The sequence below is a fragment of the Rhinoraja longicauda genome, chromosome 44 (genome assembly GCF_053455715.1).
Source record: "Rhinoraja longicauda isolate Sanriku21f chromosome 44, sRhiLon1.1, whole genome shotgun sequence".
Classification (NCBI taxonomy): Eukaryota; Metazoa; Chordata; class Chondrichthyes; order Rajiformes; family Arhynchobatidae; genus Rhinoraja; species Rhinoraja longicauda.
In genome coordinates this window covers 2,946,551-2,960,590 of record NC_135996.1, presented here as the reverse complement: position 1 = coordinate 2,960,590, position 14,040 = coordinate 2,946,551, and the positions used below count along the sequence as shown (strand labels likewise).

General features: G+C 47.7%; 1 protein-coding gene across 1 annotated transcript in view; it reads right to left on the bottom strand.

Annotated features, from left to right (window-relative positions):
• The window catches only part of iqgap3 (IQ motif containing GTPase activating protein 3), a 135,431-nt gene that overhangs the window by 22,880 nt on the left and 98,511 nt on the right, over window positions 1-14,040 (bottom strand). The window contains exons 25-27 of the mRNA XM_078432052.1: window positions 12,389-12,473; window positions 10,359-10,591; window positions 1,440-1,572 (exon numbers count right to left, since the gene is read on the bottom strand). Coding sequence (XP_078288178.1) covers window positions 1,440-1,572; window positions 10,359-10,591; window positions 12,389-12,473 — 451 coding nt within the window. The remainder of the gene's footprint in view (window positions 1-1,439; window positions 1,573-10,358; window positions 10,592-12,388; window positions 12,474-14,040) is intronic.

The following is a 14,040-nucleotide window of genomic DNA, read 5'->3' as shown; positions in this document are numbered from 1 at the left end:
TTTCCTTCATCCTGTATCTGTACACTCAGGCGGCTTGGTTGTAACCATGAAGAAGGGTCTCGACCCGATTCGTCACCTATTCCTTCGCTCCAGAGATGCTGCCTGTCCCGCTGAGTTACTCCAGCATTTTGTGTCTATCTTCAGTGTAAACCAGCGTCTGCAGTTCCTTCCTGCACACTTGTAATCATGTGCAGGCATAAGTGATAGGAGCAGAATTAGGCCATTCGGCCCATCAATTCTACTCGCCATTCAATCATGGCTGACCTATCTCTCCCTCCTAACCCCATTCTCCTGCCTTCTCCCCATAAACCCAGACACCCGTACTAATCAAGAACCTATCTATCTCTGCCTTAAAAATATCCATTGACTTGGTCCCAACAGCCGTCTGTGGCAAATGCGGCCTGACCAGCGCCTTATAGAGCCTCAGCTTTACATCCCTGTCTTTTTACTGTCTGGATAGCATGCAAAAAAGCTTTTCACTGTACGTGACAATGAATTAACAATAAACTGAACAATACCTCCAACCTCATCTATTGTGTCCGCTGTTCCAGATGTCAGCTTCTCTACATCGGTGAGACCAAACACAGGCTCAGCGATCGTATCGCTCAACACCTTCGCTCAGTCCGCCTTAACCAACCTGATCTCCCAGTGGCTGAGCACTTCAACTCCCCCTCCCACTCCCAGTCTGACTTTTCTGTCATGGGCCTCCTTCATTGCCATAGTGAGGCCCAGTGCAAATTGGAGGAACAGCACCTCATATTTCACTTGGGCAGTTTACACCCCAGCAGTATGAACATTGACTTCTCTAACTTCAGATAGTTCCTCTGTCCCTTTCTTTACAATACAGGGGTACAACGAGATTGGGAATGCGCCTCCCATACGATGCAATAATTTAATTAGCTGGTCAGTATTAATTTAAACAACCCAATGAAACAAATTGTAACAGTTTTAAAACAGAATAAAGTGCAAGTAGGTCTGTACCGGTTCACTGTGCAATGTGACCATCCAGCTCAGCAGGACCGGTTCATAGCAGCTATGGCCCTGGGGATGAAGCTGTTCCTGAGTCTGGAGGTGCGGGCGTAGAAGGCCTTGTATCGTCTGCCCGATGGAAGGAGTTCGAACAGACTGTCGCAGGGGTGTGAAGAGTCTTTGTGGATGCTGGTGGCTTTTCTGAGGCATCGTGTGTTGTAGATGCCCTCCAAGGCTGGTAGCTTTTCCCTCCCCCTTCCCAGTTCTCCCACTAGTCTTCCTGTCTCCGACTACATCCTATCTTTGTCCCGCCCCCTCCCCTGACATCAGTCTGAAGAAGGGTCTCCCATTCCTTCTCTGAGATGCTGCCTGACCCGCTGAGTTACTCCAGCATTTTGTGTCTCCCTTCTATACAAAACAGGAGATGACTATTCAGCTCCTCAAGTCTCTTCTCCTGGTGGATCACTGACCTTGTGAGTGTTAATCAGCTCCCCAGCGGTTATGTAGATGACCGGCTTGTGGAGGCTGACCATTTCGGAATACTCATCCATGTTAAACCTCTCCTCCGGTTCTGGAACGTTGCAGGCTGCACGGAAATATGCCCTGGAATTTTTTAAAAATCACACCATCAGAAAAAACATTAAGGAGTTTGAACGTTGACCCCATGGGTTTTCTCCGAGATCTTTGATTTCGACCCACACTCCAAAGACGTACAGGTTTGCAGGTTAATTGGCTTGGTATAAATGTAAATCGTCCCGAGTGTGTGCAGGATAGTGTTAGTGTGCGGGGATCGCTGGTTGATGCAGACTCGGTGGGCCGAAGGGCCTGTTTCCGCGCTGTATCTCTAAACTAAAATAAACAGCCAGTGAAACTAAACACCAGATTGATTCCTGGGATGGCAGGACTTTCATATGAAGAAAGACTGGATAGACTCGGCTTGTACTCGCTGGAATTTATAAGATTGAGGGGGGATCTTATAGAAACGTACAAAATTCTTAAGGGGTTGGACAGGCTAGATGCAGGAAGATTGTTCCCGATGTTGGGGAAGTCCAGAACAAGGGGTCACAGTTTAAGGATAAGGGGGAAGTCTTTTAGGACCGAGATGAGAACGTTTTTTTTCACACAGAGAGTGGTGAATCTGTGGAATTCTCTGCCACAGAAGGTAGTTGAGGCCAGTTCATTAGCTATATTTAAGAGGGAGTTAGATGTGGCCCTTGTGGCTAAAGAGATCAGGGGGTATGGAGAGAAGGCAGGTACAGGATACTGAGTTGGATGATCAGCCATGATCATATTGAATGGCGGTGCGTACAGGCTCGAAGGGCCGAATGGCCTACTCCTGCACCTGCTTTCTATGTTTCTATGAAAGTAGTTGAAGATAGTCGCAAAATGCTGAAGTATCTCAGCGGGACAGGCAGCAGTTGGAAGGAATGGGTGATGTTTCGGGTCGAGAACTTTCTTCAGACCTTCTTCTGAAGAAGGGTATCAGACAGAAACGTCACCTCATCCAAGAATGATGCCTGTCCCACTGAGTCACTCTAGCATTTTGTGTCTATCTTCAGTGTAAACCAGCATCTGCTGTTCCTTCTTCAACAGAGAAAGTAGTTGAGGCAGGTGCAATGTACAATAAAATAATTAAAAACACGTTTGGACCGATACATGGATCGAAAAAGTTTATAGGGATACTAGACCAAGTGGACCCATTGGGCCCAAACCTCTCCTGCATTGGTGCAGCACCCTCTCCTCCCCCTCCCCTCTCCTCCCTCCCCCCCCTCCCCTTCCCATCCCCCTCCATCCCTCTCAACCCCCCTTATCCTCCCTCCTACCCCCTCCCTCCCTCCTCCCTCCCTCGCTCCCTAGGAGATAGATTTAAACTTTAAGTATAAGAAAATAACTGCAGATGCTGGTACAAATCGAAGGTATTTATTCACAAAATGCTGGAGTAACTCAGCAGGTTAGGCAGCATCTCGGGAGAGAAGGAATGGGTGACGTTTCGGGTCGAGACCCTTCTTCAGTCTGAGAATCGGGGGAAGAGGGAAGCTGCAGTACGAATATGAACGAGCGATCTGTGGTCCCTGCGCATTCGGTGGGCCGAAGGGCCTGTTTATAAAACTGTACGGTTTACAAGACTTTAAACTAGTACGGTTGGGGGGAGGGACTCAAACACAGATAGCTAATAGGTTGTGTGTGAGGCAGGAGGCAGAAAAGGGAAACACTCAGACCCAATATGTAGGAGAGAAAGAAATGAAAAGAAATAAACTGAGAATAAGAAATGATGGGTCCCTTAAATGTGTATATTTTAATGCTAGGAGCATTGTAAGAAAGGTGGATGAGCTTAGAGCCTGGATTGACATCTGGAAGTATGATGTTGTAGTGATCAGTGAAACATGGTTGCAGGAGGGTTGCGATTGGCAATTAAATATTCCAGGATTTCATTGTTTCAGATGTGATAGAATCGGAGGGGCAAGAGGTGGGGGTGTTGCATTGCTTGTCAGGGAGGATATCACAGCAGTGCTTTGGCAGGACAGACTAGAAGGCTCGATTAGGGAGGCTGTTTGGGTGGAACTCAGAAATGAGAAAGGTTTAGCAACACTTATAGGGGTGTATTATAGACCGCCAAATAGGGAACGAGAATTGGAAGAGCAAATATGTAAGGAGATAGCAGATATTAGTAGTAAGCACAGAGTAGTGATTGTGGGTGATTTCAATTTTCCGTACATAGACTGGGAATCACATTCTGTTAAAGGACTGGATGGTTTGGAGTTTGTAAAATGTGTGCAGGATAGTTTTTTGCAGCAATACGTAGAGGTACCTACCAGAGAAGGGGCAGTGTTGGACCTCCTGTTAGGTGACGGAGGTATGTGTTGAGCAGCACTTTGGGTCTAGTGATCACAATGCCATTAGTTTCAATATAATTATGGAGAAGGTCAAATCTGGACCAAGGGTTGAGATTTTGGATTGGAGAAAGGCTAATTTTGAGGAGATGAGAAAGGATTTAAAAGGAGTGAAATGGAACTTTTTGTTTTATGAAAAGGATATAATAGAGAAATGGAGGATATTTAAAGGTGAAATTTTGAGAGTAGAGTCTTTATGTCCCTGTTTGGTGGAAAGGAAAGAATAATAATTTGAAAGAGCCGTGGTTTTCCAGGGAAATTGGACACTTAGTTCGGAAAAAGAGGGAGATATACAATAAATATAAGCGGCAGGGAGTAAATGAGGTTCTTGAGGAATATAAAGAATGTAAAAGGAATCTTAAGAAGGAAATTAGAAAAGCGAAAAAAAGATATGAGGTTGCTTTGGCAAGTAATGTAAAAGTAAACCCCAAGGGGTTCTACAGATATGTCAATAGCAAAAGGATAGCGAGGGATAAAATTGGTTCATTAGAGAGTCAGAGTGGACAGCTATGTGCTGAGCCGGAAGAAATGGGGGAGATATTAAACAATTTCTTTTCTTCGGTATTCACCGAGGAGAAGGATATTGAATTATGTGAGGTAAGCGAAACAAGTAGAGTAGTGATGGAAATTATGAGGATTAAAGAAGAGGAGGTACGGACACTTTTGAAAAATATAAAAGTGGATAAGTCTCCAGGTCCTGATAGGATATTCCCTAGGACATTGAGGGAAGTTAGTGCAGAAATAGCAGGGGCTATGACGGAAATATTTCAAACGTCATTAGAAACGGGGATGGTGCCGGAAGATTGGCGCATTGCGCATGTTGTGCCGTTGTTTAAAAAAGGTTCTAAAAGTAAACCTAGCAATTATAGACCTGTTAGTTTGACGTCTGTGGTGAGAAAATTAATGGAAAAGATACTTAGGGACAATATATATAATTATTTGGATAAACAAGGCCTGATTAGAAACGGTCAACATGGATTTGTGCCTGGAAGGTCATGTTTGACTAATCTTCTTGAATTTTTTGAAGAGATTACCAGGGAAATTGATAAGGGCAAGGCTGTGGATGTTGTCTATATGGACTTCAGTAAGGCATTTGACAAGGTTCCACATGGAAGGTTGATTAAGAAGGTTAAATCGTTGGGTATTAATAGTGAGGTTGCAAGATGGATTCAACAATGGCTGAATGGGAGATACCAGAGGGTAATGGTTGACAATTGTATGTCAGGTTGGAGGCCAGTGTTTAGTGGAGTACCCCAAGGATCTGTGTTGGGTCCACTGTTGTTTGTCATTTACATTAATGATCTGGATGATGGTGTGGCAAATTGGATTAGTAAATATGCAGATGATACTAAGATAGGTGGAGTAGTTAATAATGAAGTAGAGTTTCAAAGTCTACAGAGAGACTTGGGCCTTTTGGAAGGGTGGGCTGAAAGATGGCAGATGGAGTTTAATGCTGATAAGTGTGAGGTGCTGCATTTTGGTAGGACAAATCAAAATAGGACGTACAGGGTAAATGGTAGGGAATTGAGGAATGCAGTGGAACAGAGGGATCTGGGAATAACTGTGCATTGTTCCCTGAAGGTGGAATCTCATGTGGATAGGGTGGTGAAGAAGGCGTTTGGTATGCTTGCCTTTTATAAATCAGAACATCGAATATAGAAGTTGGGATGTAATGTTAAAATTGTACAGGGCATTGGTGAGGCCGAATCTGGAGTATGGTGTGCAGTCCTTAGCCCCCTACTGTACTCCCTGTACACACATGACTGTAGGGCCAGGTTCAGCTCAAACTCCATCATCAAGTTTGCTGATGACACTGTGGTGGTGGGCCGGATCTCCAACAACGATGAGAAGGCCTACCGGGAGGAGGTGGCTGATCTGGCACTCTGGTGTCAGGACAATAGCCTCCTCTTGAATGTCACTAAAACAAAGGAGCTGATTGTGGACTTCAGAAGGGCTAAACATCCAAGGACGTACACGCCACTGGAGATAAATGGGTCTATTGTGGATAGGGTGAGCAGTTTCAAATACTTGGGAGTCCGCATCGCAGAGGATCTGACGTGGGCAACGCACATTGCCGCACTGGTGGGTAAGGCTAAGCAGCGCCTTTACCACCTTAGACAACTGAGGAAATTCAGAGTGTCGCTGAGGATCCTTCATTGCTTCTACTCTGGGGCTGTAGAGAGCATCCTGTCCGGCAACATTACAGTCTGGTTTGGGAACAGCTCTGCCCAGGACAGGATGGCCCTGCAGAGAGTAGTGCGTTCGGCAGAACGCACCATGGGAACTACACTCGTCCCCCTGCAGGACCTATACATCAGGAGGTGCAGATCCAGAGCAAGCAAGATCATGAGGGACCCCTGCCACCCCAGTAACGGACTGTTCCAGATGCTACGGTCAGGCAAACGCCTCCGCTGTCACGCTGTGAAAACGGAGAGGATGAGACGGAGCTTCTTCCCACAGGCCATCAGGACTGTCAACTTTGATAACCCCAGAGACTAAATTTTTGTCGACACTTTTTGTGCTATGTTTAGTAACTTATTAACTTTATTTATATGCTGTAACTGTAATTATTTTTGTGCACAACCCGCAGGCATTGCCACTTTCATTTCACTGCACATCGAGTATGTGTATGTGACAAATAAATTTGACTTGACTTGACTTGACTTGGTCGCTAAATTATAGGAAGGATGTCGACAAAATGGAGAGGGTACAGAGGAGATTTACTAGAATGTTGCCTGGGTTTCAGCACTTAAGTCAAGTCAAGTCAAGTCAATTTTCTTAAGCTACAGAGAGAGATTGAACAGGTTGGGTCTTTATTCTTTGGAGCGTAGAAGGTTGAGGGGGGACTTGATAGAGGTTTTTAAAATTTTAAGAGGGACGGACAGAGTTGACGTGGGTAGGCTTTTCCCTTTGAGAGTGGGGAAGATTCCAACAAGGGGACATAACTTCAGAATTGAGGGACAAAAGTTTAGGGGTAACATGAGGGGTAACTTCTTTACTCAGAGGGTGGTGGCTGTATGGAATGGGCTTCCGGTGGAAGTGGTGGAGGCAGGCTCGATTTTATTATTTAAGAGTAAATTGGATAGGTATATGGATAGGAGGGGATTAGAGGGTTATGGTCTGAGAGCAGGTAGATGAGACTAGGTCAGAGAGAGTGGTCGGCGTGGACTGGTGGGGCCGAACGGGCCTGTTTCCGTGCTGTAGTTGTTATATGGTTATATATGTTATACAGTATCTGTAAAACGGATTAAAAACCCACTCTAATATTTCTCACCCGAACCCAGGAAGATGAAAAGTGACTGGAGCTCAATCAGCTGAGGGCAAAACACAGCCTGATCAAGCGGAGAACCTTCTGGCAGTGAGTGAGTGAGTGAGTGAGTTAACGTGCGGCAGTCTGACAGTGAACACAAGCCTGGCTGCCAGGCACCCGCGAGAGGCTGTGACTGAGAGGTGCTGCCTCCTTCCCCAGTCTGTTACAGAGGCAGCTTCCCGGTGTGCATCAGAAGCAAGGCCAGACCTCCCTTCCCCAAACACACGCCCGGCATCAAAAGGCCAGACATTAAAGCAGCCAGCTACCTTCCCTCGTCAGACGGAATGTGTGGGATGGAACTGCAGATGCTAGTTTAAACCAAAGGTGGACACAAAGTCCTGGAGTAACTCAGCGGGACAGGCAGCGTCTCTGGAGAGAAGGAATGGGTGACGTTTTGGGTCCTAAGGAAGAAGGGTCTCGACCTAAAATATCACCCATTCCTTCTCTCCAGAGATGCTGCCTGTCCTGCTGAGTTACTCCAGCACTTTGTGTCTATAAATATATTATATATTTACACATATGTGTGTGTGTGTGTGTGAGTGAGAGTGTGTGTGTGTGTGTGTGTGTGTGTGAGAGTGAGAGAGTGTGTGTGAGAGTGAGAGAGTTTGTGTGTGTGTGTGTGTGTGTGTGTGAGAGAGTGTGTGTGTGTGTGTGAGAGTGTGTGTGAGAGTGAGAGAGTGTGTGTGTGAGAGTAAGTTTGTGTGTGTGTGTGTGCGTGTGTGTGTGAGAGTGTGTGTGAGTGAGAGAGTTTGTGTGTATGTGTGTGTGCGTGTGTGAGTGTGTGTGTGAGAGTGAGAGAGTTTGTGTGTGTGTGTGTGTGAGAGAGTTTGTGTGTGTGTGAGTGTGTGTGCGTGTGTGAGAGTGTGTGTGTGTGTGTGTGAGAGTGTGTGTGTGTGTGAGAGTGTGTGTGTGTGAGTGAGAGAGTGTGTGTGTGTGAGTGAGAGTGTGTGTGCGTGTGTGTGAGTGAGAGTGTGTGTGTGTGAGTGAGAGAGTGTGTGTGTGTGCGTGCGTGCGTGCGTGTGTGTGCGTGTGTGTGTGTGTGCGCGTGTGTGCACACACACATTGATCGTTCTGTTCTTGTTTATTAATTGTTTACAGAGCACTATGTTCACATATAGTGTTGTGCTGCCAGCATGTCAGTATAACACTCTTGACTCTGCATGTAATCCACATCCCACCATATCCGTGTGACAAGCCAGGAATAATGAAGTGCCTTAATGCAAGCCGATCGCAGAAAGCCTCACGCCGTGTTATTTTTTAATTTGACAACTCTATCAATCCCTGATATTTTTTAATCATCTGCCAATAAAATATGCACAGGCTTCCATCATGAAGTTGAAGACTGTTTCCGTTTGGTAGCACAGTGCATCAGAAACACCGATAAATAGTATTGATCGAGTCAATCGATGGAAGCCAACACCCCTCACTAGTTGTCGAGCCTACCTTGTGTCCCTCCAGTGAGGGTGGCAGGGTGGAGCAGCGGTAGAGTTGCTGCCTCACAGCGCCAGAGACCCCGGTTAATCCTGACTACGGGTGCTGTCTGCACGGAGTTTGTGTGCTCCCTCTGTGACCTCCTCCCTCATCCCAAAGACGTGCAGGTTTGTGGGTTAATTGGCTTCTGCAAAATCGTAAATAGTCCCTTGTTTTCCGTTTAGAGATACAGCGCGGAAACAGGCCCTTCGGACCACCGAGTCCGCGCCGACCAGCGATCCCCGCACATTCACGCTATCCTGCACACATCCGTAGGCTGCAACGGATCGTTCGCACAGCTGAGAAGGTTGTTGGCTGCAACCTTTCCCCCCCCCCCCTTTGACGAACTGTACACTGCAAGGGCCAGGAAGTGAGCGGGCAAGATCATCTCTGACCCCTCTCACCCTGGCCACAAACTCTTTGAAGCACTTCCCTCTGGAAGGCGACTCCGGACTGTCAAAGCAGCCACAGCCAGACATAAAAACAGCTTTTTATCCACGAGTGGTAGTTCTACTCAATAACCAAAGTCTGGAGTCTCTTTTTTGCTCTGGTTTATTTTCACCCACATGTTTAGACCGTAATGTTGTATCGTTATTGTTTTGATGTGGTTATGCTTTATTCTTAATTATAGACAATAGACAATAGGTGCAGGAGGAGGCCATTCAGCCCTTCGAGCCAGCACCGCCATTCAATGTGATCACGGCTGATCATTCTCAATCAGTACCCCGTTCCTGCCTTCTCCCCATACCCCCTGACTCCACTATCCTTAAGAGCTCTATCTAGCTCTCTCTTGAATGCATTCAGAGAATTGGCCTCCACTGCCTTCTGAGGCAGAGAATTCCACAGATTCACAACTCTCCAACTGAAAATGTTTTTCCTCATCTCAGTTCTAAATGGCCGACCCCTTATTCTTAAACTGTGGCCCCTTGTTCTGGACTCCCCCAACATTGGGAACATGTTTCCTGCCTCTAACGTGTCCAACCCCTTAATAATCTTATACGTTTCGATAAGATCTCCTTTCATCCTTCTAAATTCCAGTGTATACAAGCCTAGTCGCTCCAGTCTTTCAACATATGATAGTCCCGCCATTCCGGGAATTAACCTAGTAAATCTACGCTGCACACCCTCAATAGCAAGGTCTTTGTAGGTTAATTGGCTGGGCAAATGTAAATATTGTCCCTCGTGGGTGTAGGATAGTGTTAATGTGCGGGGATCGCTGGGCGGTGCGGACCCGGTGGGCCATTTTCTGCGCTGTATCTCTAAATCTAAAAAAAAATCTAAATCTAAAAGGAAAGCAGGAAAAACAATAGACAATAGAAACATAGAAAATAGGTGCAGGAGTAGGCCATTCGGCCCTTCGAGCCTGTACGCACTGCCATTCAATATGATCATGGCTGATCATCCAACTCAGTATCCCGTACCTGCCTTCTCTCCATACCCCCTGATCCCTTTAGCCACAAGGGCCACATCTAACTCCCTCTTAAATATAGCCAATCAACTGGCCTCAACTACCTTCTGTGGCAGAGAATTCCACAGATTCACCACTCTCTGTGTGAAAAAAACTTTCTCATCTCGGTCCTAAAAGACTTCCCCCTTATCCTTAAACTGTGGCCCCTTGTTCTGGACTCCCCCAACATTGGGAACATGTTTCCTGCCTCTAACGCGTCCAACCCCTTAATAATCTTATACATTTGGAGGAAGCGAGAGAAAGTGGAGACCTGAATCTCTGCTGGGCCCGGAACAAGTAGTCGGTCATGGTGCGGAGCTGAGCGTTGTGGCCCTCGCAGGCTTTACCGGAGGCGGCGAGCTGGAGCAGCTTGGCCACGGAGCCCAGGTTGCGGCGGTGGTCCGCGTGGAGCCCGCCTCCCACCGTCACGTCCACGATGTCGAAGCCATCCGGGGCCACCACGGCAGGGTTCATGTAGCGATAGTACAGCAGGTTCCCCACCACCTGCAACAACAGAGGAGACCGTCACAGAGTCACGGGCTGGAGAGACAACGTGCTGGAGTAACGCGCGGGAGGGGGGGGGGGGCAGGGTTCATGTAGCGATAGTACAGCAGGTTCCACACCACCTGCAACAACAGAGGAGACCGTCACAGTCACGGGCTGGAGAGACACAAAGTGCTGGAGTAACGCGCGGGGGAAAGGCAGCGGGACGGGGCAGCCCACGGTCACTCAACTGTGTCACGGGCCGTTGTGGAACATACAATACAATACAATATATCTTTATTGTCATTGTACAGGGGTACAACGAGATTGGGAATGCGCCTCCCATACGATGCAATAATTTAATCAATTTAAACAACAACAACCCAACGAAACATGGCCGGGGACTCTGAATTGAATTGAATTGAATAAGTTTATTGGCCAGGCACAAAGTGCTGGAGTAACTCAGCAGGGCAGGCAGCATCTCAGCGAATGCAGGACTAGCGAATGCAGTGCCGGAGACTCGGGTTCGATCCCGACTACGGGCGCCGTCTGTACGGAGTTTGTACGTTCTCCCCGTGACCTGCGTGGGTTTTCTCTCCGAGATCTTCGGTTTCCTCCCGCACTCCAAAGACGTGCAGGTTTGCAGGTTAATTGACTGGGCAAATGTGAAAAATGTAAAATGTAAAAAAGTCCCTAGTGGGTGTAGGATACTATAAGAAAATAACTGCAGATGCTGGTACAAATCGATTTATTCACAAAATGCCGGAGTAACTCAGCAGGTCAGGCAGCATCTCGGGAGAGAAGGAATGGGTGACGTTTCGGGTCGAGACCCTTCTTCAGACTGATGGCAAATAAACTTGAGTCTGAAGAAGGGTCTCGACCCGAAATGCCACCCATTCCTTCTCTCCCGAGATGCTGCCTGACCTGCTGAGTTACTCCAGCATTTTGTGAATAAATCGGGTGTAGGATAGTGTTAGTGTGCGGGGATCGCTGGGCGGCGCGGACTCGGTGGGCTGAAGGGCCTGTTTCTGCGCTGTATCTCTAAATCTAAATCTAAAAAAATCTCGGGCGAGAAGGAATGGGTGGCATTTCGGGTCGAGACCCTTCTTCAGACTCAAGTTTATTGGCCAAGTATGTACACATACAAGGAATGTGCCTCGGTGCTCCGCTCGCAAGTAGCAACACGAACATACAGTAAACAATTAAGAATAAAGCATAAAACATTATAGTTTAAACATGTGAATGAAATAAAATACCATAGCAAAAGGAGGCTACAGACTTATGGTTATTGAGTGGAGCTACAGAAGAAACGGTTTAAGGACTGTCTCAAAGTGTCCCTCAAAGACTTGGACATCAACCTCAGCACTTGGGAGTCTCTTGCTCTGGACCGTCCAACCTGGCGTAGCGAGCTCACCACAGGAGCCCGTGCAGTAGAGAACAGACGCACTGCAGAGGCTCAGAGGAAACGCAAGGCCCGGGCTACCTCCACTCCCACTGCAGCACCCATCCACTTGTGTCCTGCGTGCGGGCGTGCCTTCCGGGCCCGGAGTGGCCTCACCACTCACTTCCGGACCCACAGTCACCAATCCTCCAACTGAAAGTGAAGTCATGGTCATCTTCCAACCCGAAGGACCAACAACAGCAGAGCTACTACTCGGGGGGAAAAAGCTGTTTTTATGTCTGGCTGTGGCTGCTTTGACAGTCCGGAGTCGCCTTCCAGAGGGAAGTGCTTTTGTGGCCAGGGTGAGAGGGGTCAGAGATGAGCCCCTCAAAGCGAGGGCTCTGGGGGGCTTTCCACTGCCGCTGCTGAGGCCTTACCTTGAGCAACTCCTCTTCGGTGGCACCTGGGAACCTCTCCCGCAGTGAGCTCCTCAGCACTTTGGCCGTGTACCTCATTCCGTACCTTGTCCCAAGTGAGAGGAAGAAGAAGATTAGATTTCATGCAGGGCACCAAGCCTAGGCAAGTCAAGTCAAGTCAATTTTATTTGTGTAGCACATTTCAAAACAACCCACGTTGACCAGAGTGCTGTACATCAGTTCAGGTACTAAGGACGAACATACAATGGCAAACAAACATAACAGCACATACATAAACAGTTCACAGCACCCCCTCAGAGGGCCTCAAACGCTAGGGAGTAGAAATAGGTTTTGAGCCTGGACTTAAAGGAGTGGATGGAGGGGGCAATTCTGATGGGGAGAGGGATGCTGTTCCACAGTCTAGGAGCTGCAACCGCAAAAGCGCGGTCACTCCTGAGCTTAACCCTAGACCGCGGGATATTCAGTAGCCCCAAGTCGGCCGACCTGAGGGACCTGGAGATGGAGTGGTGGGTTAGAAGATTTTTGATATGGGGGGGAGGGGCAAGCCCGTTTAGGGATTTGTATGTGAATAGGAGGAGCTTGAAGTTAATTCTGTACCGCACTGGGAGCCAGTGGAGAGAGGCCAGAATCGGGGTGATGTGGTCCCTTTTACGGGCACCCGTCAGGAGTCTCGCTGCGGCGTTTTGGACCAATTGCAGGCGGACCAAAAGCCTAGGCAAGTTTTTCACCCACCCACCTCCCACAGCCGCCCCATAGCTCTGCAATTATTCCCTTTGGAAGTCTTCATCCACTACTTAGAATGGAAGCACCATCGCAATAGACAATAGGTGCAGGGTTTCATCCTGACTACGGGTGACTATAGACAATAGGTGCAGGAGGAGGCCATTCGGCCCTTCGAGCCAGCACCACCATTCAATGTGATCATGGCTGATCATTCTCAATCAGTACCCCGTTCCTGCCTTCTCCCCATACCCCCTAACTCCGCTATCCTTAAGAGATATATCTGGCTCTCTTTTGAATGCATTCAGAGAATCGGCCTCCACTGCCTTTTGAGGCAGAGAATTCCACAGATTCACAACTCTCTGACTGAAAAGGTTTTTCCTCATCTCCGTTCTAAATGGCCTACCCCTTATTCTTAAACTGTGGCCCCTTGTTCTGGACTCCCCCAACATTGGGAACATGTTTCCTGCCTCTAACGTGTCCAACCCCTTAATAATCTTATATGTTTCCATAAGATCCCCTCTCATCCTTCTAAATTCCAGTGTATATAAGCCTAGCCGCTCCAGTCTTTCAACATATGACAGTCCCGCCATTCCGGGAATTAACTTAGTAAACCTACGCTGCACGCCCTCAATAGCAAGAATATCCTTCCTCAAATTTGGAGACCAAAACTGCACACAGTACTCCAGGTGCGGTCTCACTAGGGCCCTGTACAACTGTAGAAGGACCTCTTTGCTCCTATACTCAACTCCTCTTGTTATGAAGGCCAACATTCCATTGGCTTTCTTCACTGCCTGCTGTACCTGCATGCTTCCTTTCAGTCTCTTCTAGGGGGGAGGGGGGAGGAGAAGGTGCTGCATCAATGCAGGAGAGGTTTGGGCCCAACGGGTCCACTTGGTCCAGTAATTTTATAAATGTTGTGCCTCTGTTTA